The sequence below is a fragment of the Acinonyx jubatus genome, chromosome F2, assembly GCF_027475565.1.
Source record: "Acinonyx jubatus isolate Ajub_Pintada_27869175 chromosome F2, VMU_Ajub_asm_v1.0, whole genome shotgun sequence".
NCBI lineage: Eukaryota > Metazoa > Chordata > Mammalia > Carnivora > Felidae > Acinonyx > Acinonyx jubatus.
The window spans coordinates 74178542-74205342 of record NC_069394.1 but is presented as its reverse complement, the minus strand read 5'-3'; the positions used below and the strand labels follow the sequence as shown (position 1 = coordinate 74205342).

Here is a 26801-nt window from a genome sequence, read left to right as displayed (position 1 = left end):
ATTTTGGGGAGACAGAGTGTGTGTGTGCATGCGACCCGGGGAGGGGCAGAGAGAGGGAAGCAGAGGTTCCAAGGCAGGCTCTGTGCTGACAGCAGAGAACTCGCAAACTGCGAGATCATGACCTGAGCTGAAGCCGGATGCTTCACCGACTGAGCCACCCAGGCGCCCTGATGTTATTCCTAAATGAACACGATGTACCCTAGTGGGATGTGTGTACCTGTGTCATGCAGCCTCTCGACTTTTGGAGTTGGATTGGACACCACCGGCCTTACTTTCTGTTCCATGTTTACCTTCGCGTTTCTGTTCCCTGCGATCCTTCCTTTTTATCACAGCAACCACAGAAAACCCTGTTTCACACAGATTCGAAATTGCTGAAAGGAATACAGTGCAACCTAACGTTGAACCTGAGCCACCTTGAGCTACTCGTTCTCACAGCGTCCAATAGATGTCATGGTGTCTCCCTCGAAAATTTGAAATATCCCCAGGCACGCCTCGAGTTTGCAGTGGCACCCTGGGTGCCTTGGCACACAGTTTGGGAACCGTGACTGCAGGTCTGCTCTCTGCCTCCCGTCCCTTTTTCTCTTCCTGCATCTCGTGACCCTTTTTGGCCATACCCATTTTTTTTTTAACGTTTATTTATTTTTGGGACAGAGAGAGACAGAGCATGAACGGGGGAGGGGCAGAGAGAGAGGGAGACACAGAATCGGAAACAGGCTCCAGGCTCCGAGCCATCAGCCCAGAGCCCGACGCGGGGCTCGCACTCACGGACCGCGAGATCGCGACCTGGCTGAAGTCGGACGCTTAACCGACTGCGCCACCCAGGCGCCCCTTGGCCATACCCATTTTAAGAAAGTAACTTAGGACCCAGCCGTGGCCTCATTTCCTCTTTTTCACTTTTAGACTCCTGGAGTGAGTTTAAAGTTTACTCTCTCCCGTCTGCTTCTAGTATCTTCCACCACACTTGATAAGTCGCTGTTTTATCTTCAAGCTTAGTCCAAAGAATGGTTTCCAGTTCTTCTTCTTCCTCACGTCTTTTGTGTTTAAAATCGTGGCCCTGTGACCTTTGGTCGTCTGGGGTAGACTCATTGCCTGGCTTTTGACCATCATACTTTATTGACCACAAGCTCACATGGGTGCCAGCCCGTGGGGAAGACGGGCTTTCCGTGCCTGCAGCTCTCTTGAATACATTTAAAGTCCCCCACAACCACACCGGGATGAGTGCCTGTATCACCCCATTCCCTATCCGAGGACACCGAGGCTGGCTGACCTCAAGGCATTGCAGTAGGACTGAACATCATATGGGTGTCCCTTGTCTCCCAGATAATGGGAAAGTCCAAAAGGCCGCTGTGGGTAGAGGGGACTAGCATAAATACATAGCTCGCCATGTTTGATTTCTAATTTTACAGGCGTATTTTTATCAGAGTCCAACACGGTAGCTTTCTGTACACATGTCGGCAAGGGAGAAAGACCAGGCAAAGCTCTGACCCGCCATAGAAGCATGAGGTGTTTTTGTTTCAATTTTGATTTCATTTGATTTTAATATTTCTTTCCAAACTTTTTCTACATATGTAATCATAATGTATGTGAAACTTACCTTGCTTTTTTTTTTTTTAATGTTACATTATAAAGTGGTTTTGTTTTGTTTTTTTAGTTTATTTACTTATTTTGAGAGAGCGGGAGAAGGAGAGAATCTCAAGCAGGCTCCACACTGTCAGCACAGAGCTTGACGCGGGACTCCATCCCATGAACCGTGAGATCATGACCTGAGCCAAAATCAAGAGCCAGATGCTTAACTAACTGAGCCACCCAGGCGCCCCATAAACAGTTTTGTGTGTGTGTGTTTTTTTTTTAATTTAGGTACACAATTCTTTTAGCCATCCTTAAAAAAAATTCTTCATCGCCATCAAGGGGGAGACTTGTACACAATTTAAAAACCAAAACAGCTAAAAGCTTTGACATAAAAGAGCAGACTCCTACCCCCCCTTCCTAACACCCCCCCATCCGGTTTCACTTACCAGATCCAACCATTTTCTCTCTAACAGTCCCTTAAATGGACCACATCTCTTATGTACCTGCCACTCCCACTATTTTTACTTATCCAACTATCGGTTGACAGTGGTTCTGTGGGATTACTATGGCTGATAAAATCCTGTTCACTCTGCAGATACATATGTATAAACTCAGGGCTATATTATCAGATGTGTTTTGTCTTGTCATTTTTACAAGCCTAATGCAGCTTTACTTCTCCTTTATCATAAAGGGCTATAAGCATATTGCTAGGATTCACGGCTTTATTATTAAACATTAATGGATCTCCTGTCTCTTACCAGTTATTTCCCACGCTAACACTGTAGAGGCTTAGGAATTCAGCTGAGAAGGTTTAATGAAATTCTACTGTAGTCTACGCCATAATAAGGTAGAGCAGGTAAGAGCCTGCCCTTGATAATTGGAAATTTTGGGGTGTCGAGGAGCATACGTAGTAGGTGGATGTGTGCAGATTTTCCCAGCAGAACTATTTTAAGGCAATCATCTTTTCTTTTTTTTTTTTTAAAGTTTTTTTTTTTTAACTTTTTTCTTATTTATCTTTGGGACAGAGAGAGACAGAGCATGAACAGGGGAGGGGCAGAGAGAGAGGGACACACAGAATCGGAAGTAGGCTCCAGGCTCCGAGCCATCAGCCCAGAGCCCGACGCGGGGCTTGAACCCACGAACCGTGAGATCGTGACCTGAGCTGAAGTCGGACGCCCAACGGACTGAGCTACCCAGGTGCCCCAAGGCAATCATCTTTTCAAAATTGAAGATCTGTTTTCTGAAATATGGACTCAAAAGTATATGGATTGGTATCTTCTGTCATAATATAGTTTAAAAAATTAATACATTCCTTTTAGGGCAGTTTTAGGTTTACAGAGTGGTTTATTGAGTGGAAAGTTCAGAGAGTTTCCCATATGGCACCCCCCAGTTTTCCCAAATTGTTAACATCTTGGATTACCTTGTACATTTGTTACAACTGATGAGCCAAGATTGGTACACTATTATCAATGAAAGTCCAGTTTTTATTAGGGTTCACTCTTTGTTTTGTACATCCTATGGGTTTTGACCAACGTATAATGTCATGCATCCACCCACCATCGCATCTTCGAATAGAATAGTTCACTGCCCTAAAAATCCCCAGTGTTCCGCCTCTTTCTTCCTCCCCCTGAACTCCCCCTGGTGAGCACGGATCTTCTCACTGTTTCCAGGGAACAGTGCTGTTTTGCCTTTTCCAGAAGGTCATATAGTTGCAATCATGCGGTATGCAGCCTTTTCATATTGGTTTCTTTCATTTAGCAATATGCATTGAAGTTTTCTCCGTGTCTTTTTATGGTTTGATGGCCCACCTCTTTTTATTTATGAGGAATATTTTTTGTCTGGATGTACCTTCCTTTGTTGATGCATTCACCTGCTGCAGTACGTCTTGGTTGCTTCCAAGCTCGGGCAGTTACGAATAAAGCTGCTGTAAACATCCGCGTGCAGGGTTTGTGCGAACTTAAGTTTTCAATTCATTCGGGTAAATGCTAGGAAGTCCGGTTACTGCATCATTTGTCAAGAGAAAATTTAGTTTGGCAAGACACTGCCACAAACTGTATTCCCAAGTGGCTGCACCATTTTACATTCCCCCAGCCACGAATGAGCGTTCCCGTTCCTTCGTATCTTCACCAGCATTTGGTGTTGTCGGTGTTTTGGATTTTGGCCATTCTTCTAGGCGTGTGGTGATATATATCACTGTTGCATTAATCTGCAATTCCTTCGTGATGTATGGTGTTTAGCATCTTCCCATATGTTTCTTTACCATGATTATCTTCTTCAGTGGTGCCTGTTCAGATCTTTTGTACACTTTTAAAGCATTTTACATTTAGTTCTGCTTATCCATTTTGAGCTCATTTTTGTAAATGATGTAAGGTCTGGGTCTAGATTAATGTTTTTTCTCGTGTGGGTGTCCAACTGTTCACCACCATTTGTTGGAAAGACTGTCATTCCTCCATTGAATTAATTTCACAGACTCCTCTGTCAAAGGTCAGTTCACCATATTTCAGTAGGTCTGTTTCTGGGCTCTCTATTCTGTTCACAATGAAGGTGTTTTTGTTTTTTGTTTTTTGTTTTTCAGTATATGAAATTTATTGTCAAATTGGTTTCCATACAACACCGAGTGCTCATCCCAACAGGTGCCCTCCTCAATACCCATCACCCACCCTCCCCTCCCTCCCACCCCCCATCAACCCTCAGTTTTTTCTCAGTTTTTAACAGTCTCTTATGCTTTGGCTCTCTCCTACTCTAACCTCTTTTTTTTTTTTCCTTCCCCTCCCCCATGGGTTTCTGTTAAGTTTCTCAGGATCCACATAAGAGTGAAACCATATGGTATCTGTCTTTCTCTGTATGGCTTATTTCACTTAGCATCACACTCTCCAGTTCCATCCACGTTGCTACAAAGGGCCATATTTCGTTCTTTCTCGTTGCCACGTAGTATTCCATTGTGCATATAAACCGCAACTTCTTTATCCATTCGTCAGTTGATGGACATTTAGGCTCTTTCCATAATTTGACTATAGTTGAGAGTGCTGCTATAAACATTGGGATACAAGTGCCCCTATGCATCCGTACTCCTGTATTCCTTGGGTAAATTCCTAGCAGTGCTATTGCTGGGTCATAGGGTAGGTCTATTTTTAATTTTTTGAGGAACCTCCACACTGTTTTCCAGAGTGGCTGTACCAATTTGCATTCCCACCAACAGTGCAAGAGGGTTCCCGTTTCTCCACATCCTCGCCAGCATCTATAGTCTCCTGATTTGTTCATCTTGGCCACTCTGACTGGCGTGAGGTGATACCTGAGTGTGGTTTCGATTTGTATTTCCCTGATAAGGAGCGACGTTGAGCATCTTTTCATGTGCCTGTTGGCCATCCGGATGTCTTCTTTAGAGAAGTGTCTATTCATGTTTTCTGCCCATTTCTTCCACAGTGAAGTTTTAAATGAGTTTTTGTGTTAACTTCAGTGAAAATAAAATACATTTTCATAAGAGGGGGGTAGGTAGAACAGATGATTCTTACTGTTTCTTCTAGTTTTATCTCGTGAGACTAGTTTTATTGATTTGTTTATTTTTAATGTTTGTTTATTTTTGAGAGAGAGGAACGGGTGGGAAGGAGCAGAGACAGAGAGAGAGAGAGAGAGAGAGAGAGGTTCTCAAGCAGGCTTCACTCTGACAGCACAGGGCCCAATGTGGGGCTCGAACTCACAAAGCATGAGCCGAAGTCGGATGCTTAACTGACTGAACCACCCAGGCGCCCCATGACTAGTCTATATAGAAGTGTAGAGTCAGGGTGATGATTTTCTCATAAAAAGTTTCTGGAACGATTCCAACAAACACTGGATCTCTGTGTGTGTCTTTGTGGGTCTGTGTCTGTCCCTGTGTGTATAGGCAGATGTCCAGACATCTATTGGACAAAATTTCTGGCTATGTCCCTTAAACTTTATAGTGGGACATTAAACCTGACTTTCACCATTGACTAACAAAGCATATTGTTTTACCCCAACGTGTAGCAGAAAATCTCAGTACGTAAGGTCATTGCCAGTAATTAAAACATCTGATTTCCTGCCACATAGCCTTCATCAAGGGACATTCGGCAGTGTCTGGAGGCATTTTTGGTTATCACGACTCACGAGGAGGTGGGGGGAGAAGGGTGTCACTCTCTTCTTGGGTAGAGGCCAAGGGTGCCGCTAACTACCCAACACTGTGCAGGACAGCCCCCCACAACAAAAAATTCTTTTGGTTCCAAATGTCAGTAGTGCTGAGGTTGAGAAATTCTGTTGTAGAGCAGCTGATTTATTTATATCTGAGGCCTCTTTTCCTCCTCTTGGCTTCAGCCTCAAGAAAACCTACACTTTTTGTCGATTTGCAGCCTACATCTAACAATTGCACAGAAACTTACGGCAAGCTGTAACACTCAGCTTCCTTCAGCTGCCTTGGGCTCAGTTTCACCTTTTTTTTTTTTTTTCTTATTTCCTAGTAGTTTGTATTATGTTGCCTGCACGCATGTAAAGCTACTTTAGTTCTTAAGATGGAATATGAACACATGATTTTCTGCATTTCCAAATCTATGTGGCAGAATTCTTGATCACAGAAATCTGAGGCTAGACGCAGAGTTGAAGTTGATTACACTTCTTGGTTGGCTGTACGTACAGAATTCATACTCTGCCTTTCATTTCCTCTTCTGGTCATTTAAATGTCACGTTTGATACATAAGCTTCTCTGATACATAAGTTTCCATGAACTCATCTTGTTTTCATTGTGTTCCCTTTTATTGTTCAGAGAAACAAAACCAAAAAAAACCCCATTGTTTCAACAATCTCCTCTTGTCTTCCTCTGTGTGAAATTGCTCAACTAAGACTTATGCAAATCAGGATCGGCTGTGTAAGCAAGGCTTCTTAACGCACACTGATCCAGGGGGATGCCACCCATCGCTTGGGTATTTGTCATCCGCTGCACACTTATCATAAGAGGGTCAGGCCCTCGGCCTTGCCTCTTACCACTCAGATCCTTGCTTGCCTCACTCCAGCCATACCAGCTCCTCTCCTACCCCTCACCTCATTCCAGTCACAGGACCTTTGCACAGCCTCTTTCTTCCACCGCCAACTCCCTTACCTGAGACCTTCCAACTTTGCTAGGAGTCCAAGAGAAGGGGCCATGGGGGTATCAATTGCCTCTTGTGTTCACATAGGGGTCTGAGTCCTTGTCACCTCTTGAGACACCTGGCTGGTAGGTGTCTGTTTCTCTAAGCCCAAGACAGCTGAAGGAAGCTGAATTTTGTATCATGCCATAGATGCCCGCTTAGGTGCATCTCCTGGATGTTGAACGGTTTTCCTTAGGTGTAGTCAGCATATCCATGATTGACAATTTATTTCCGTTTAAATTCTTAGCAAAGACACGGCTTTAGCTGCAACCTCTCCAAGTTCTTAACTTCGACAGATTATCAGTGTTTCAAAGATGGTAAGCCATGGGTCCAGCTTCTCTTGTTATATTTCTTTGCTGTACGTTTCATCCCTGTGACTTATTTACTTGATACTTGGAATTTTGTATCTCTTCGTCTTCACCTGTTTTGCCTATACCCCCAGCCCCCCCTCCTCTGATAACGACCACTTTTCCGTATTTATGAATCTGTATCTGTTCATTCATTTGCTTTGGTTTTTAGATTCCAGGTATAAGTGAAATTGTGAGATATTTGTCTTTCTCTGACTTATTTCACTTAACATAATACCTGTTAGGTCCATCTATGCCATTGTGAATGGCAAGATCTTACTCTTTTTTTATGGGTAAGTAATAGTCCTGTGTGTGTGTGTGTGTGTGTGTGTGTACCACTTTTTTATCCGTTCATCAGCTGACGGACACGTAGGTTGCTTCCATATCTTAGCTATTATAAATAATGATGCAATAAACATAGGGGTGCGTATAAAGTTTTGAGTTAGTGTTTTCATTTTCTGCAGGTAAATATCCAGAAGTGGAATTGCTGGATTATAGGTTTTCGCCGTTTTTGATTTTTTGGAGGAAACCCCATACTGTTCTTCATAGTGGCTGTCACAAACTTACATTCCCACCCACAGTGCACGGGGTTCCTATTTTTCCACATCCTTGCCAGCACTTGCTTTTCTTGTCTTTTTTTATTTTAGCCATTCTGACTGGTATAAGGTTGTGTCTCATTGGGGTTTTGATTTGCATTTCCCTGATGATGAGTGATGTTGAGCATCTTTTCATGTGTCTGTTGGCCATCTGGATGTCTTTGGAAAAATGTCTACTCAGAGCCCCAGCCCGTTTTTTGATCAGACTGTTTGAGTTGTAGGAGTTCTTTATATTAATATATTTATGTTCATATTCTTCATATTGGATATTAACCCCTCACTGGATATATATATCATTTGCAAATACCTTTCCCATTCAATAAGTTGCCTTTTCATTTTATTTAAAAAAAACTGATTTTAATATTAATTTTGAGAGAGAGAGTGAGTGCACAAACAGGGGAGGGGCAGAGAGAGAGAGGGAGACACAGAATCTAAACCAGGCTCCAGGTTCTGAGCTGTCAGCACGGAGCCCAACGTGTGGGGCTCGAACTCACGAACTCTGAGATCATGACCTGAGCCGAAGTCGGGCGCTCTACCGACTGAGTGACCCAGGTGCCCTGCCTTTTCATTTTATTGATGATCTCTTTCACTGTGCAAAAACTTTAGTTTTTTGTAGTTTCAATTGTTTATTTTTGCTTTTGTTTCCCTTGCCTGGAAAGACAGAAAACTATTGCTAAGGCTGACGTCCAAGAGTTGATTGCCTTTGTTTTCTTTTGGAAGTTTGTAGGTTTCAAGTCTTACATTTAGGTCTTTAATCCATTTTGAGTTTATTTTTGTGCATGCTGTAATAAAGCCCACCTTATCACATATTACATATTACATATTACATATATATTTGAATATATATAGAATACATATATCTGGTGAAGCGCCCAACTCTTGATTTTGGCTCAGGTCATGATCCCAGAGTTGTGGGATCGAGTCCAGCATCGGGCTCTGCACTGAGCATGGAACCTGCTTGGGATTTTCTCTCTTCCTCTGCCCCTCCCCCCCCTTTAAAAAAAAATTAAACCACTTATTACCTACTTATTACCAACTAATATTAATATAGTCCTAAGAAGATCCTGTTTTTAAAAATAGAACTGTTTAAAAACAATCCTGTTTTTAAAAATAGAACTTTCCTTAAAAGGCATCATAGGAACTTTCAAAAGCTTTTAAAACAATTACATTCAATAACAATTGTTATACCCTTAAGCTATTAAAACCACTTCAACTAATAATACACAGTTGTAAACTTAAGCTGGTAAAACCATCCCTCTAGTGTAAAATTACATAAACCTAGTTAAGATATACAAATGTTGGTAAATTGATCATTTTGTAATTTTTCAGAGAACTGGCTATAGGTGTAATAAACTTTGAGAGTGACCTATAGTTTTGTATTTCGAGTATATTTCGGATCGTGTGGTATTTACACACAGTCCCCTTTCTTTATAAAGAAAATATCCTTTTCTACAGAGCTTTGTGTAAGTGACCAGTTATTTTCTTAGAAACAATGTATTGCTGAATGGAATGTTAAGAAGTGCCCACATTTTTGTGTGTGTGTTTATTTATATTAGAGAGTGCACGACCAGGGGAGGGGCCGAGAAACAGAGACAGAATGTGAAGCAGGCTCCATGCTCTGAGCTGTCCGCACAGAGCCTGACACAGGGCTTGAACTCAGGAACCGCGAGATCATGACCCGAGCTGAAGTAGGACACTTAACTGACTGAGCCACCCAGGCACCCCAAGAAGCGCACACATTTTAAAAGACTTTAATATGTATTGTCAAGTTAAAAATAGTATCATTGACTCTCATGCCAAGCCACATGGTTTCATTTTATGGTGAAGAAATTAGAGCCCAGAGAAGAAAAGTGGTTTTGTCCGTAATTACAGGACTGTCAAGGCTGGACCCGGCAACTCTGCTTCCCAGTTCCTAGTTTCCTGTACCTGTCATGATCTTCTGCGGTCTTCCCGCCAGAGTCAAATTACCCTTGAACTTCTCCAGATTCCAAATGTTCAGGTATTTGAACCCTCACCTAATTCTTTCATGATCTTTTCTGGACTCACTCTGATAAATGCGGCGACTAAAACTGTACTGGTTTATTAAGGTTCTGATGAACGCAGCCGACTTGCTCTTTTTATGCATCGTTATTTCAGAATATTTCAGGATGGGCTTCCTGTTGTTTATGCTACACATTTACGTTGTAGCTAACTGCATAATACCTGGATCTCCCTGCTGCTCTGCGTCCTACAGCATATAATAAAAACAAGCTTTCAAACCAGATGGAGACATTGGCAAACATAAGGTAAATTAAAATGTCTCAGATTTCGATCACAAAAACATAAAATGGCACGAAGGGGAAGCCAGCCATACTGCCCTATATCCATCTCTTGGGGGGGTCGAGGAAGCATATTTTGAAATTAATTCGTTATCGACACAATTCACATGCCATAAATTCACCCTTTTATTTATTTATTTAAAAAAAATTTTTTTTTAACGTTTATTTATTTTTGAGACAGAGAGAGACAGAGCATGAACGGGGGAGGGGCAGAGAGAGAGAGAGACACAGAATCGGAAACAGGCTCCAGGCTCCGAGCCGTCAGCCCAGAGCCCGACGTGGGGCTCGAACTCACGGACCGCGAGATCGTGACCTGAGCTGAAGTCGGACGCTTAACCGACTGTGCCACCCAGGCGCCCCTAAATTCACCCTTTTAAGACACACAGTCCGGTGGTTTCTAGTAGCTTCTCAAGGTTCTAAAACCATCATCACGAATGCATTCCAGAATGCCCCTGCCTCCTGTGGGTAGCAAGCTTGCAGCATGGCCACACTGCACCTCGGCTGTGCAAAAACAGAGGAAAGAAGGCTTCACGGTCTTCAACCCTCGCTCCTCATCCCCCTGAATAACAGCAGGTCAGCAAACAGCCTTAAGTTTGCCAACGGGGTTTGAAGTTTTCCCAGCTTAGTCTTTTTTCCATCATGTCGCCACCTCTTTAAGATGGGCGTTTTGCTCTTCGGGTTTCTCCCCCTCCCTTCTTAGGTGGTACCTACGTAGGTACAGGGTTTCTGTGGTGCTACTTGGGGAGGTAAGAAAGCCACGGGTTCTCTCCACGTCCTTTGTGTGTCTGCTGCCATATGATGGGCACTGCTGACTGTGTGGAGCGTTAACCCGAACAGCCCCTCCAGAGCGAACGGATCACGGCGGGATCTCCCAGAGCCCCTGTCCCTTCAAAAGGCTTCTGAGTGAGGGGAGCCTCCAGAGAGCCTTCCGTTGTGCCTCATCCTGTAAGCAAAAAGAGAGACAGACCCTCTGTCAGATGTACAGTCTCCCCCAGGTTGGATCTGGGGGTGTAGACCTCTAACTACTAAATGTACTTAAAGCAACTTCCCGCCCCACCCCCCTTTCCCAATTGGCCCTTAATAATAAAAGTGGGTGGGCGTGGCCCCCCTTTATGTAGAATGGGGGTTCTATCCCATTCTTACTCTTTCTAATGCTCCTTCAGGCTCTCTGTCACATTTTATGACTCAAGAAGTACTTTTTGTAAAGCACCCCGCTCCCTTCTACGGGGATCCCACCTTTAGTCACAGACCAGAGGTGACACCCACACCATAGAGCAGTCCTGTGACCCGCGTTGTCAAGGATTTGCTCAGATTATGGAACCCAGAGGAAACCTAGGAGCCAGGACTACCCAATACCAAAACGACATTGACTTAATTGCCCCTCAACCTTCAGGACCTCGTATTCGAGGCTGGTCGAAACCAGGGTCTGGACCCGGGTGGCCCTGGTTATCAGCTTACTAACTGTGTCAGTATGGCTTTCTGGGCGATTTCATCCAGGGGAAAATACCGAGAACATTTGAAAATGATTACCATGGCCTACAGAGGAGAGAAATCTTAGTTGTCTAAGAGAGTCTGGCTACATCTTTTTCAATTCTATCTTTCTCGAAAGGAATTTAGGAACGTTGGCAAAAGAAAACTACTTAAGTAGGAACTGATGGAGTTGATTATGGAGTTTAGTTCTGGAGCTTTCTCCTCCTCTGTTGTCCTGAGGCTACCACTGAGACACTTTCTCTCTGATAGGTTGTTGGAGCCCCTCCATCGACCTTGCCTCTCTGAAAACATCTCCGGAGTCTCATTCTTGAAAGTACACTAAGAAGGAAAACAATCAAAGGGTGTCAAGAAGGCTTCTATTTGGGCAGACAAAGCAAGGCTTGAGTTAAATAACTGGTTCTGGAATGTAAGCACGAGGCATGGAAGATGTTATTTAGGGATAAATTCCTGGGAATGACCCTTGAACCAAACCCAGCATACTTTGGAAGTTCAAGATCACTGTTTGGGGGGTTTTTTGTTTTTTTTAACGTTTATCTATTTTTGAGAGCTAGAGAGCACGAGCAGGAGAGAGAGAGAGAGAGAGAGAGAGAGAGAGAGAGAGAGAGAGAATCCCAAAGCAGGCTCTGTGCTGTCACCGCAGAGCCCAATGGGGGACTCCCACTCGTGAACCGTGAGGTCATGACTTGAGCCGTGCTTAACGGACTGAGCCACCCAGACTCCCCCCTTCTTTTTTATTAAATGTTGAAGGTCACTTTTGGGGGGGGATTATTCTCCCTATGTCGTTGGGGCTTCCTTTTTCTTGTTTTTCTAAGCTCACTAATTCAGAGATGAAACACAGTATGGGGAGGCAGCAAAGCCTTGGGTGGGTCAAGAAGTGTGGCTTTGAAGCCGATGGACCAAGTTCCGTTTGTACCTAAGACCTTTGATAACCTCACACAGGTTCACCTCTGGGCTTTGCTTTCTTCATCGGGGCAATGCTGGGCACAAAGTAGGTAATTGCATATTCTTCGCTGCTCCTCCCTTCCCACATACACATGTCTGGTAACTCCAGAATGACGCTGGATATTGCAAGGTTAGACAGGAGGTCGGGTAACCGGAAGAAGGTTCTGGAGCTCCTGATGAGCCTTTGGATGAGTAATTGGCTTGTTGCTGGGAAAACTCCATGCAAAGTAAAGCAGTCGGTTGGGAGAAGTAGTGGTGAGTTTAAAAAAAAAAAAAAAAAGACAATTTACTTTCTTTTTGGCTGATGGAGTGAAGACAGAAAATTTACAAATCATAATAGAAACAAAATGGGATACCAACACAGTTTCTTTGTAGCATTTTATAAAGGCTGGAAATGCAGGTTATGGGGGGTTAAATTCTAGTAACCTTGTTTTTAAATTTTAAGATCTAGGATTTTAACTTGCTGTTAAAATACGGATTCAGATTACATAGGGGGAAATAGCTTCCAGTTTCCTACTGGATATATCTTTAGGCTCTGATAATATGAGAAATGAGTGATTTCAAAACTATCATGTAGCAGTCAGGGAAGTGATTTGTACGGACTTGAAAAATATAGGTTGAAATATAATATATGGGGTGTAATACCTTTACTTTTTTATATATTTTTAAAATGTTATTTATTTTTGAGAGGGAGAGCACGAGTGAGCGAGGGGCAGAGGAGAGAGAGGAAGAGAGAGTCCAGAGTCCGGAGCAGGGCTCGAACTCACGAACCGCAGGATCATGACCTGAGCTGAAGTCGGATGCTTCGCCGACTGAGCCACCCAGACGCCACCGTAGTACCTTTTAAACTTGGGAGATCTGTGACAGAGGCCAAGATATTACCCAAAATGCATGTTAAAGGCAAACTCAGGAACCTCTTCCACTCCCCAGCTTCTCTCCCCGTCTTTAATCACAGGGTAATGCATATGCACTCACATTCTGCTCATCATGCCATACCCAAGCATACGGCAGAGTTGACCCGGCATGGAAGGCACCCACCCCAAAGAGGGGAGGGACGGAGTAAGGAAGAAAATGGCCATTTGGACGGGCCAGGTGGCCTGGGTGCCACCCCGAGGGTGAGGTGGCGATGGGCTCCTACCGTTCCCTCTTCGGGGTGGGGTAGAGGCTGTGCTTCTGTTTCTCATCGGCGACAGTGTTTCCCTTGCTGCGCTGGAGGGAAACTAGCGTTTAGACCGCATTTATCTATGTGTTTAACCAACACGTCTATAGCTCTTTCAGTGTGCCGTTTTCAGCATACTTGTAAGCACTTTACAAACATTGACTGACTTCATTCATTTGAGCATCATAACAATGCAATGAGCCAGGTAAGATTATCTCCAGTTTTCAGAAGGATCCTGAGGCACAGAGAGGTTTGGCAACTCGCCCAAGATCACACAGCTAATAATTGATGGACCCAGGATTTGAGTTCAGCAATCCAACGCTACAGTCCTCACTCCAAAATATCTTATAAGTTGTGGCGCCCTCTTTAGGAATGTTGAAGAGTAAATTTCTGTATAGGATCTTGCCCCTTACAATGGACTTCAGAACCTAACCAACATGGTGACGGGTCTGTCTTCTTTTTCTGTGGATAGATGGAGATGCTTCCATATGGATATGTGTGTGTCCCTATGTCTCTGTGTGTTTCTTCAATCAGTAATGACCGATGGTCAAGAATGCCCGAATTCTACAAATCTCTCTTTTTAACTCCTTCTACTCTCAGAATATGTCAGTTTATCCCAATTTAATGAACTCTCCCCTACTGACATATAGATTGTCTCTCTATATGATATACATAACGTTCACGTGAACAACCTTGTGTATCTCAAGAACAGCTCCTCTAAAGTTCTTACCATGAAAATAACCCCTGACAACGCCGTGAAGTGATTGAGGTGTTAACTAACCTTATTGTGGGAATCATTTCACAATACACGGTGTACAAAATCATTAACATCGTATGCCTTAAATTACACCATGTCCTATGTCAATTATATTTCAGTAAAGCTGGAGGGGGAGAAAAAGAAATCCGTCCCCGGAAGTAGAATTCCAAGCGGACGGTCGTTTTTTTAGCAAGTGCATGGATAACGGTAAGGCATTATTTGATCTGACCAGAGGCAGCAGGGTAGTAAATGAAGGCTCATACTTAGTCTTTTCTTAAATCTTTTCTTAAAAACGATTTTAGTATTCTAAGGCCCTTAACTGAGGATAAGCCACCCCAAAGGATGTTTGTATTCTAAGGCCCTTAAAGGAGGATAAGCCACCCAAAAGGACATTTGTTCCAGTGAAAGAAATTTCTGGAAAGAAAAGTTAACCACCTCCCGTTTCCTGGGCGTGTTGGCAGATGACCCTTTGTGAGCAAGTAGTTGCCCAGATGTTTGTGTCTATTTTAGACCATGTAGTCCAGCTGATGTGATAAACATCCCATGGCTGTATTTGCATGTCAAATCTTGGTTATTGTCATGATTTTTTTTTTTTGATGTTTATTTTTGAAAGAGGGAGTGGGGGCGGGGAGACAGGTAGACAGAGGATCCGAAGCAGGCTCTGAGCTGTGAGCACAGAGCCCGACGCGGGGCTCGAGCTCACCAACTGTGAGATCATGACCTGAGCTGAAGTTGGACGCCCGACCAATGAGCCACCCAGGGGGCCCCTCAGTCTTTATCATTATTGACCGAAAATCCCCACGTATGAGATGCGTCTTCACTTACTGCTAAAAAATTGAAGGCCTTGCGAACTACATCATCTGTAGCACTTTACATAAAGTTAATCTAAGAAACCTTAGCATCTGTGGGGGGGGCCTTGCCCTCCTGGGGGGGGCCGCTCTACTTCCTCTTGCCTTCGTGAAAGCGCCGTCACTCGCCCTGCACCCCTGTTCTTCCTGCCAGGAAACCTGTGATAGCAAATCTGGTGCCCGCCGTGTTACCACATCCCCATTTTCCTCTTTTCCTTGGCTTGGCTCTTCTGCTTTCGTTTTATTAAACTCCTCATTGTCTGTTTTGGGAAAAGCATTTCAAGTCCTTCTGCAAGAGAAGCAGGCTGTAAAAATGATCTCTTCCTTCGGCATCATTACTGAAGTAGGTAAGACACAAGTTTCAAAGCCACCATTGTCTGGACTTTCAGCTAAGCCTGTGTGCGAGGCCCAGCGCTAGGGTTCAGCAGTGCCGTGGCTTTGGACTGGTCATAACCGCCTCTCTGGGCCTCAGTGTGCTCTTCTGTAAAGTGGGGTCAGTAATACCTGCGTCATAGGGTTTCTTCAGGGAGTCCATGGGATGCTCAAAAAATTATAAATATTTAAAAAAAAATTCTAGAGTGTGGGGGCGCCTGGGTGGCTCAGTCGGTTGAACACCTGACACTTGCTTTTAGCTCAGGTCATGATCCCAGGGTTGTGGGACCCAGCCCTGCATCGGGCTCCACACTGAGCGCAGAGACTGCTTGGGATTCTCAATCTCATTCTCTCTCTCTCTCTCTCTCTCTCTCCTCCCCCCCCCCTCCCGTTCTGCCTCTCTCAGATAAAAATAAATGAAATAAATGCTGAAGTGTGCATCATGGTAGAGTGTAGCTCCTATCGCTTGCAAATGTGTAACCACCTTAGTTTTTGTTGGGGGTACGTTGGATTTTCTACTTTTCTGGAACCTTCCCACAGCATGAGGAATTGGCAGGACCAGGTCTGAGTTCATCCCCGTGTCCCCACAAGCAGCTCTCTGAGCTTTCTCGCTGGACGGTGATGAACTAGAACTCCCTGTCGGCAGAGGCCAGCTCAGCCTGAGCCACCGAGGACCGTAACCCCACGGGGAGCAGTGTCGTAATTGTTGTCATCAACAGCCCTTGTGTGTTATCAGTTATCCATGGTGACGGGGGGGAGGGGAAATTATGAAATGAACATGAAGAGATGATCATCTGTGAACCGTTGCCACCGTTTACACATCCACCTGCTTTCTGTTTCCATCCTTCCCTGTTCCTTCGTGGGGCCACCGCCCATGGGCAGTCGTCATTGCCTCTTTGTCCAGACCCCGGAGAGGTCTGGCTCCCAGACGCCCCCACTCCACACCAGCTGTCTTCTCTCTCCTTGTTCCCGCTGAGTGTCTCTCTCTCTCTCTCTCTCTGCCGGGGTTTCTAACATTTTGTATGACTTCTTTTTCATAAAGTTGTTCATAACATCCTCTTATTTTCTCCCCCTCCTCTAACTTTTAATTTTGAATCTAACAAAGCCACAGGAAAAAAAAAAAAATGAAAGAATGTCCTCACCTGGGTTCTCTGATTTTTGAACGTTTTGCCGTATTTGCCTCCCCGCCCCCCCTTGTCTTTGTACTGGGCAAAGCGTTGTAACTTGTGACACCATGAGCCACCCTCCCCTGCACACCTGTATGCGTCTCCTAAGACTCGGCCTCATGCCGCACGATCAGAGAGCTATTATCTCATCACCCACGAAACTTAGCAGTTCCCTAACATCATGTTCAGACACATTCAGATTTCCCCGGTTATCCCACCCTGTGTCCTCCTCTGTCCCCACCCCCATCCAGGATCCACGCAAGGTTATGTGTCTCTAGTCTTTTAATGTGTAACCGCCTCGTCCCCACCCCGCCTACCCTGTGCACTCTTCAGTGTGTCCAGACATGGAGTTGGACCTTACTGTGGACTTGCCTGATCATTTCGTTCCTCTGACCTCTGTATTTCTTGCAAATTACAAGTCAGTTCTAGAGATATCTGCCTCTGAAACCGACGGAGGTGTGTTTCCTCTCCTTTCTCTTGTTCACCTTTTGCAAGAGGGTCGAGATGATGAGCGTGTACACAGCCAGAGCCGCCCCACCCGGTCATTCTCGGGGGCGTGTTCCCTGAACACCTGCCCCGCACAGGCACTGCGTAGCCGCTGGGAGTACTGCTGGGAAGAAACAGGCTGGGAGCTTCCCCAGCAGCCTCAAGTCTGGTGGGCGCTGACCACAAGTTAATCAATATGTAATGGGATGTCGGTCACAATTAGAAAAGAGAAGAGTGTAAAGCCTGTGCAGTAGAATGGGTAGACGGGGGATCTTTTCAATAGGGTCCTTAGTGATGACCAGGCTGGGCAGGTAGCATTGGGGTTAGCTCTGGAGACGGTGGGAGAGAGAGAGAGACAGAGATGCAGAGGCAGAGAGACATTGAGAGGGAAAGAGGGAGAGAGAGAGAGACACACACACACACACACAGAGGGAGAAACAGACACCAAGATACAGAGCACCTGCTGGAGTGGGGCAGCCAGCCGGGTCTCAGGAGCACCTGCAGCCCGGAGGGTTGGGGAGGGGTGCGGTCTTTGCGAGGAGGAGCTGGGCGGGGGGGTTGGGGGGACCCTCCAGGGCCTCCCCTTGGTGTTGCCCGTGTGCTCGGCGGTGGGTGCTGAGAGGCCTTCTCCAGGACCACATTCCCTTGTTTTAACGGACGATCAGTGCAAACAGCATTTTGGAGGGGGTGGGGGTTGGGACTGGTGAAAAAAGAACTTGCCTGTTTACCCTAAAACCCATCTCACTTATTTACAGATCCACTTGAAAACCCTTCTCCATTTCAGAAACTTGAGCATATAAAAAAAAGGGGGGGTGCTGTTTTGAATCAAAGAAATACTTGCTTCCCCTTTATTTTGGGAACTGTGCTTGCTAGTTTCAGAAAGAGGTGTGACTGAGCCTTTAGAGGCTTCATATCTCACTAGTGCGATGATAAACAAGTTGAGGGGGTGCGGGCCAACTGGGAGCCTGCGGGACAAGGTGCAGAGATCAGTTGTGGCCACGTGCCCTGTGGGTGATAATCCAGAGATCTTGAGACTTCTTGGAACAGTTCTTCCTCTGGGAGTTATTTCCCGATTCCCAGCACCTCTCCCCCAAGCTCTGAATCATCTCCCCCTCCTCTGCTGTTGTAGGCAGTGGTCCCCAAAATGGCAGTGCTTCTGAATTCCACAGATGCACCCCCCTCCCCCGCTGGGTACCCTCCTCCACTGGCCCCAGTGGAATTTCCTGGAACGTGTCCCGGGAATCTGGTCTCTTGAGTTTGATGATCCTGGTGTTCGTTTAGGTTTGGGACCCACTGCTCTATGGGGCCTTCTGACGGAGCTCATAACAGATTGTTTTTAATGTATAGATCGGACCATGAGGCTATGCTGTAGGCAGAATGCGTCTCTGATTATAGTTTTCAGAATCCTCTCTTTAGTCCCCAGAGTGCTTTGTGTGGTGCTCTATATATCCCAGTATTAACCAGATAAACGAGTAGAAGAGTTCAGCATTCGGAAGCTTGGTTACGTCCTCGTGCTCTGGTCAGGCACAACCCCTTCTGTCTGTGGTTCTTCCTCCAAAGTAGTACACAGTCATGCCTTGCTGATACCATCATTCATGCCTCTAGCTCCGCCGTCTCGCCTGGTTTCCACACTCACCTGTCTTCCTGGGAAGCCTACTGGATCTGATCATTTGGATGTTCCTCCAGGCATCATCTCTCCTCTTGCATTTCCGGTCTTGGTGAAGGCCCCCCGCCATTTTCCTAGGCCCGAAGCCACATTCAGTTGCCACCAGGCTCTCTGCCTTCTAGGTCTTCTTCATGCTTGCCTTTGAGGCCCCAAGCCCCTGACTTTGCCTTGCACGTTATGTCCTTGTGAAATGACAAAGTAAGCCCAACAACTCCCCGACGTTTACCCAAAGTGTGCCTCCCTTTCCATCCCAGCCCGTGGCCTTCCCTACCTGCTCCTTGGCGAAAAGCTTTCTCATTGTAGAACTAGTTTTCTGAAGGGATCAGCTTGAACCTCTTCCCCGAAGGGGTGAGATGAACTAGTTCCCCAAAGGAGCCATGTTGTCTCAGGGTCAGTAGTTTGCATTGAAGTTCTTTCTTCCTGGAATCCCTTTACTGACTTTGCCATGTGGCTTTGCCATGTGGCCCCCATTCTGACTCACGGAGCATTTCCTTCAGGATGTTTCCCACTGACTCCCTCTTTCTCCACCTGCCTGAGTTAGGTGCCCTACCCTAGGTCCTAGTTAGTTGCATCCTCTGTCATGGACTCGTCCCGTTGTACTGTAGCTTTGATTCACACGTCCCCGCCGCAAGAATACGAGTGTCTCTAGAGCGGGGATGATGTCTTGCTGACGTAAAAATGCTGCTCGAGCAATAGCTGTTAAATGAATGAATGAACCAGCAAATGGGTATGTGAAGCACATTTGAGTTCGTTATCTATAATAAAGCATAAAAATGTACTCTTTCTAGCCTCTGTTAATGCAGATGTTTGGGAGCTTGACGCCAGTTCTAGAATGGTAAAACCCTGTCATTGCTTTTATATTCCAACAGGAAATATGGGATGTATAAAATCAAAAAGGAAAGACAATCTGAATGGCGATGGAGTAGATTTGAAGCCTCAACCAGTACGTAATACTGACCGAACTATTTATGTGAGAGATCCAACGTCCAATAAACAGCAAAGGCCAGTAAGTAGATAGTCTCAGGGGAGCGTTCCCACAGCAGGATCAAAGCATGGCTGCGTAATTTAAACACCGAATCCGTAACCTGTGCGTGCAGAAAATCAAATCCGTTACTTGGGCCTCCAACAACATTCGCTATGCCTTGTAACTTAATCCTTTAAAGAGTTTGTAAACATTTTAGAGATAACCAGGCTCCCTCCTGTCTGAAAAAAAGGGGCCGTTGGTCACCTCCTGTGAAAAGAAAATCACTTTTCGTGAAACTGGTGCAAAGACCAGCTCTTTATACATAAAGATGAATCTGCCCATCTCTCTGGACCTGTATGACTTAGGGTAGATAGTGAGATTAGTGCAGGGGTCTGGAAGCAGAAGGAAATTCTGGATGCAAGCCAGAAGCTAGAAGAAGTGTGAATAGGCCCTTCGGCGTGTCATATTTTATCCCACATCTTGTCATTCTTCAGTTAATTCCAAACAGTGCCGATTCTGAAGCTGTCAGGACTTTTTGTAGAGAATTAAAAGATTTCAAAAAACACACACAACTAATTCTGCCCCCCGACCTTGCACGGATATCTTTATATCTGTGATAATAGCATGAGTGACATGCTATTCGATGCAGTTGGGAAATGCTGGGCAAAGGAGGACCTAATACTCTATCTGACTTGATGGAAAAGAGGAACAGAGCTTTGGGTAGTTAGTGCTTCAAATGAACTTTATTTCAGGCCTACTGTCCTTTCCATCTACATATAGATATGTATAGGTAGGTAGATAGGTCTATAGATATACATATAGATACCTATACCTGTTGATCTATCTGTCTATATAATGGAATTTCTAAGCATTTAAGCCGGAAGCAGTTTATTAGCCCCAATGCCTTTATTAAGAACTTCCATAGCGGCTCTAGTCTGACCTGTTTTAAATGTAACGCCTTGGCATTACAGAAGTCTGTTATTGTTGCCAAGGCAAAGTTACATATTGTTATGTATGTCAAAATCTCCTGGCACTGTTGAAATTGAAACGTCACTGTTGGCCTCCGTAAAAATAAATGGAGATAAAGAGTGAATATATTATCGCTATTAATTACCGCACATGATTCTAGACAGAGAAGTGAACGTTATGCTTATATAGAAACTCAAAGAGTATAAGGATATGGCTTTAATAATTTCGTCATTATAAATACATGTAACTATATTTAAAAATATTACATAAGCATAGATGTAGAATCGTATTATATAAACATGATTAATGGGAAATAAAACGATTGAGAGAATTGGAAGTCACAAGTAGTTTTCTTATTAGACACTTAAAAGGTCTCAGAGACACTATATGCTAACTAATTTGGATGTAAATTTTAAAAAGTAAAAAAATTAAAAAAAAAAAAGAGGGAGAAAATAGGGGCGGGGGGGGGAAGATCTCAGAGAAAGAATCTGGCTTTTTCTGGTATCACATGCAATGCATTTTTCACGCTTTAAACCCAAGTTTTCTTCTGAACTGATGATCGAAGATGCCCTTTATCCAGAAAGCACAAAGGCAAATAGTATGAACTTACCATGTTGCCTCTTATTTAATGTAAAGCAGGTGAAACGTTGAGTTGGAAAGCAGAAGTAGTAAAAAAATGGTTGCAACCTTGCACCTCTGTCATGGATTCTGCATTTTAGTCTGTGCCTTCTGTGGTCACAGATGCCTTTGTCTCACAAGGCTCTTAGCTTGGAGCCGTGATGAGACAGGCAGAAGTGATGGAATTCAACAACAGCCCGAGGAAGAGACCCTTTAAAGAGAAAGAGTTAAGGCGACTGCACCGTCTATGTGTTTTGCTCTTAGGAAAAGGCTACTGAAACCTTTGTAAATTAAGGACTCATTGATACTTGAAAATCAGCTTGCTGCTTTCAAAGTGATTTAGTCTCTCATCTTCTAATTATTTCCTCTACATCATTTATAATTGATCATGCGTCGTAATTATGCAAATCCACTGATTAAAAAATCAGTCGAGAACTTCTTAAAAGAAGTCTTCAAGGATAGTATGGACCCATGATTTTCTGCTACCAGGAAATCTGCTGTGTCCTCTCTCCTCTACAGCCCGCCCCCAACCTCCTAATTGGAGATTTTATGGGCTAGCTTTCGTCAGAAATTTAAATTTCAGTGCACGCCGTTTCAGTCCCATTCCATTAAGTCACTTTAATCAAAGAGAAAAGTGGCATGATTTGCGGGTCTAGGCCTCCGACAGTACTTTCCTTAAAAGGGGCCCCGGAGGTCTTACCATCCTCTCCGTGGTCACTGAGAGAAAAAGGATTTGATTTAAAAAGCAATTGAGGTGGCTTTTGTGCCACAGACCCTGATGATTCACCCCCCAGCAGAAATAACAAAAGATGCCAGCCGTCCCCATGACAGAAACAGGGTCAGCCTTAGGAAGCCTGGATCTGTTAGGACCGGTTCTCAGCTCCTAGGGACAGACCCCTGACCAGTTTTCTACACAAGTCTGGGAAACGCGGAGATCAGCAGTCCTGGCCAGAGTGGCAATCCCACAAAGCCAGCAGGGACCCCGGCTACCAACCGCCCCCCCCCCCCCCCCGCCCGCCCCACCGTCTTCTGCTCTGCTCTCCGTGGTGTCTGATTTCCAAGCTGAGACTCCAGCCTCCACCTGTTTCTAGGCAGAAAGAGCGCAAGGGAGAGGGGGAGCTGGCCCAAAGCACCCCCGCAACCAGTTTGCTTACAGACCTCCTTCCCCCCCGCCCCCCATCTGCATAGAATGTCAGAGAGTCAGAAGCATAGCCACTTGGCTGGGCAAATTGCCATCGCACACAGTATTAGGGTCCTGTTATCAAATAAGAGGGAGAATGATGATCGGGTTAGCATCTAGCAGCCCCTGCTTCGAGCCCTGGTCGCTTCCTGCCATCGCAGGCAAGTGACCGTGATGGAGAGTCTGTGGAGAGATGGAGAGACTGTGAGGGGAGAGTCCTTCCACCGAGCTGTGTATGTCAGGACGCAGCTATGCAGAAGTTTTTCTCTGTTCTCCTCTTCCCTCCGCCTTACTAAATTGCAAGTCCTAAACCTCACGTGCTACCGTCAGAAAAACGAGAGAACGTACAACGTGAACGCGGGAGAAAGAAAAGCTAAACCTCAGAATCCTCTTCCTAACAAATGTTCTCTCCTAGGTTCCAGAATCTCAGCTTTTACCAGGACAGAGGTTTCAAACCAAAGGTACGTCTTCATAGCAACATGGCTTCTTTTCTTCACTGTTGCAGGCTCTGCAAGGCAGTCAGCTTGAGTGTTTTTATGTTTCTGTGTAGAAAAACACATGCAACATAAAAGTTATCACGGTGGCCATTTTTTTTAAATGTTTTTTTTTTAACATTTTTTGTTTATTTTTGAGACAGAGACAGAGCATGGACAGGGGAGGGGCAGAGAAAGAGGGAGACACAGAATCGGAAGCAGGCTCCAGGCTCTGAGCTGTCAGCCCAGAGCCCGACGTGGGGCTCGAACTCACAGACCGCAAGATGGTGACCTGAGCTGAAGTCGGACGCTTAACCGACTGAGCCACCCAGGCGCCCCTCACGGTGGCCATTTTTTTTTAATTTTTTTTAAGTTTATTTTTGAGACAGAGAGAGACAGAGCATGAACAGGGGAGGGGCAGAGAGAGAGGGAGACACAGAATCGGAAACAGGCTCCAGGCTCCGAGCCATCAGCCCAGAGCCCGACGCGGGGCTCGAACTCACGGACCGCGAGATGGTGACCTGAGCTGAAGTCGGATGCTTAACCGACTGAGCCACCCAGGCGCCCCTCACGGTGGCCATTTTTAACCATACAGTTTAGTGGAAATAAGTACGTTCGCATTATTGTGCAGCCGTCACCACCATCCGTGTCCAGAACTTCTTCGTCTGAAACTCTGTCCAGATTACACACTAGCTCCCTTCCCCTACTCCCCTCTGCCCCCGACAGCCCCCATTCTACTTTCTGTCCCTCTGAATCTGACTACTCTAGGTACCCCAAATAAATGGGATCGTAAAGTGTTTGTCCTTTCGTGTGTGACTTCGTTCACTTCTCATGACGTCTTCAGGGTTCATCCATGCTGTAGCTTGTGTCAGAATTTTCTTCCATTAAAAAAAGCGTTTCATTTTGAGGGAGAGAGTGGGGGAGGGGGAGGAGGGCCAGAGAGAGAGAGGGGAGGAGAGAGGGAATCCCAAGCAGGCCCCACACTGTCAGCACAGAACCCGACGCGGGGCTCAAACTCACGAACCTTGAGATCGTGACCTGAGCTGAAATCAAGAGTCAGACACAACCACCTGAGCCACGCGGGCGCCCCAGAATTGTCCTCCATTTTAAGGCTGAGTAATATTCTGTGGCACGCACTCACCACATTTTGTTTATCCATTCGTTTGTCACTGAACGTTTGGATTGTTTCCTCCTTTTAGTTTTTGTGCATCATGCCGCCATGAACGCGGCTGAATAATTTCTTAAGTACAGAGTTGGAATTAATTATAGTCGCGGGCCTGTACGATTGGCGATGACCGATAATGTATCCGGTGCGTATAATACGTTGCTTACCGTAGAGCATGTGGGCTGTGCGTCCCCCTGGGCAGGACTCCTTTGTGCCTGACAGGGACTCACTAGAATGTTTCCACTGATTGATTCTTGAATGTCTTCCTTCCCGGTCTTCGGTTTTAGATCCAGAGGAGCAAGGAGACATTGTAGTAGCCTTGTACCCCTACGATGGCATCCATCCAGACGACCTGTCGTTCAAGAAAGGAGAGAAGATGAAAGTCCTGGAGGAGTGAGTACGCCCTCGCACGCTGTGCCTGCTGTCCCTTAGGCCACTGAGGCCCGACCCCTCATTTGGCTTCCCGCCTCCTTGCTTGCCAGCAGGGCTTTGGGAATGGAAAGGGGAAGGCCACAGGAACTTTCCTCTTATGTGTGGCTGTGAACACTCTCCAGGTGTCCCTTTGAATCCAGACGCTGGTTTCTTTCTTTATCCATCTGTGTCACCTTAACAACTTTGGGTCTGCGTGGAACTGGCACGTTATTCTAATGCCATGTTTGTTTAGTGATGTTGCCCAAATCCAGACTGGGTTTATGGGTCCAGCTTGGTTTGAGTTCTAAGGACACTGTTGAAGCAGCGTTTTGGAAACGCCCCTGCTCGGCAGTTGTAGCCCTCGTGAGAAGACACTTAGGCATCATCATGTCCTTGACCTCTCTGTGCTGACTCACAGACCCGTGACTCAGACCCCAGGGGCTCGGAACTGAGGATACGGATTTCCTAGGTATTTCCCGCTGATCTGGCATACGTTGTCCCCTTGGCCCACCAACCACGGTGGAGGAGGGAGACCCCGTAGTAAGTACAAGGGGCTAAGTGGTTAAGAGCAGCTGTCACTTACTGGTTGCAATCCCGGCTCTGCCTCGTGACGACTGTGTGATCTCGACAGGCCGCTTCAGCTCTTGGTTTCTTCACTTACGAAATGGGAATGGCGGTACCTCGGTCTTGGGGGTGATGTGAGAATTAACGTGCGTGTAAATACGGCATGGGCGTCCCACAGGCAGCAGCGCGGTGTCACTGTGGTTGTCGTTCACGTCTTGTGGGCACGGAGCCCGACTGCGTGCGGAAACTGGAAGCCGATCATAGTTGAGGCTCGTGGGGACCCATCCATTCTGCCTCCTTCCCTGGCCCCAGCCTCCTCCTTGCCTCCGTGCGGAGGCCAAGAACATGGGGACGAGGCTGCCTGCTTGGAATCATTTATTTTATGGTTTTCCTTTCCTTTTTTTTTTTTTTTTTTTAACTGTTTATTTATTTTTGAGAGAGACAGAGTGCAAGCAGGGGAGGGGCAGAGAGCGAGGGAGACACAGAATCCGAAGCAGCTCCAGGCTCCGAGCTGTCAGCACAGAGCCCGATGCGGGGCTGGAACCCACGTACTGTGGGATGGTGACCTGAGCTGAAGTCGGATGCTTAACCCACTGAGCCACCTAGGTGCCCTGAATATATATATTTTTGAGAGAGAATATATATGTTATTTTGAGAGAGAAGAGGAGGTGGAGGGGCAGAGAAAGGGATAGAGACAGAATCTCGAGCAGGCTCCACACTACCAGCGCGGAGCCCGACGTGGGGCTCAAACCCACGCACGGCAAGATCATGACCTGAGTCGAACAAAGTCAGACGCTCAACGAACTGAGCCACCCGGGCGCCCCTATTTTATGGTTTTCTATTTCTTTCTTTCCACGGCATCTGTCTATGGAAATTAGCATTTCCATATTTTAACAAAAGAGTTTATAACCTAGGAACTATGGTTCATTAGTCCCTTGACTCCCCCTCTGTAAGGGTCCTAAAGCATTTCTTAGATGTCCCGGGTGGAAGCCGCAAATGTTGCTTCTGCCCGATGGGAGCCATTTCTACCAACTCTGTTTGCACAGCACTGAGCATGGTGACCCAGTTGCGAGACTGTTTGCCCTTGCCTTCATCTCTAAACATATTTGTATTTCAGCAAAATGAGTGAATTTCCCACTGGATTCTGGGGTTCCAGGGATCATCTCACTCTCCCTCGCCCCCCAAAACAAACACCTTAAGACAAGTGCAGTTTTTGACTCATTGGACACGAACACTTCTCGATGTGTTTCCATTCCAGACATGGAGAATGGTGGAAAGCTAAATCCCTTTCAACGAAGAGAGAAGGTTTCATCCCCAGCAACTACGTAGCCAAGGTCAACACCTTGGAAACGGAAGAGTGAGTCCTTTACACGTTGTCATCTTGGGTGATTTGTTTGTTACATTGGCCATCATGTTTATTCCTTATCTTTTTCTTTTTTTTTTTTTTTAAGTTTTTAACTTTATTTTGAGAGAGAGAGCATGTGCAGGAGGGACAGAGAAAGAGAGAGAGAGGGAGAGAGAGGGAATTCCAAGCAGGCTCCCCACGGTCAGTGCAAGGAGCCCGATGCGGGGCTTGAACTCACAAACTCGCGAGACCGTGACCTGAGC

General features: G+C 45.7%; 1 protein-coding gene across 7 annotated transcripts in view; it reads left to right on the top strand.

The window, feature by feature from the left end:
- Positions 1–26801, top strand: part of LYN (LYN proto-oncogene, Src family tyrosine kinase) — a 127318-nt gene that overhangs the window by 38531 nt on the left and 61986 nt on the right. For 3 of the 7 annotated variants that reach the window (XR_008292805.1, XM_027042887.2, XM_027042889.2), the window contains exons 2-5: positions 19719–19855; positions 22996–23041; positions 24506–24611; positions 26452–26550. Coding sequence is in view for 6 of the 7 variants with exons in the window: in XM_027042887.2 (XP_026898688.1) it covers positions 19724–19855; positions 22996–23041; positions 24506–24611; positions 26452–26550 (383 nt within the window). In the remaining variant the exon portion in view is untranslated. Of the gene's footprint in view, positions 1–17001; positions 17154–19718; positions 19856–22995; positions 23042–24505; positions 24612–26451; positions 26551–26801 lie in introns of those variants that run through there. The other 4 variants (XM_027042888.2, XM_027042890.2, XM_015080697.3 and 1 more) reach the window with 3 other exon arrangements.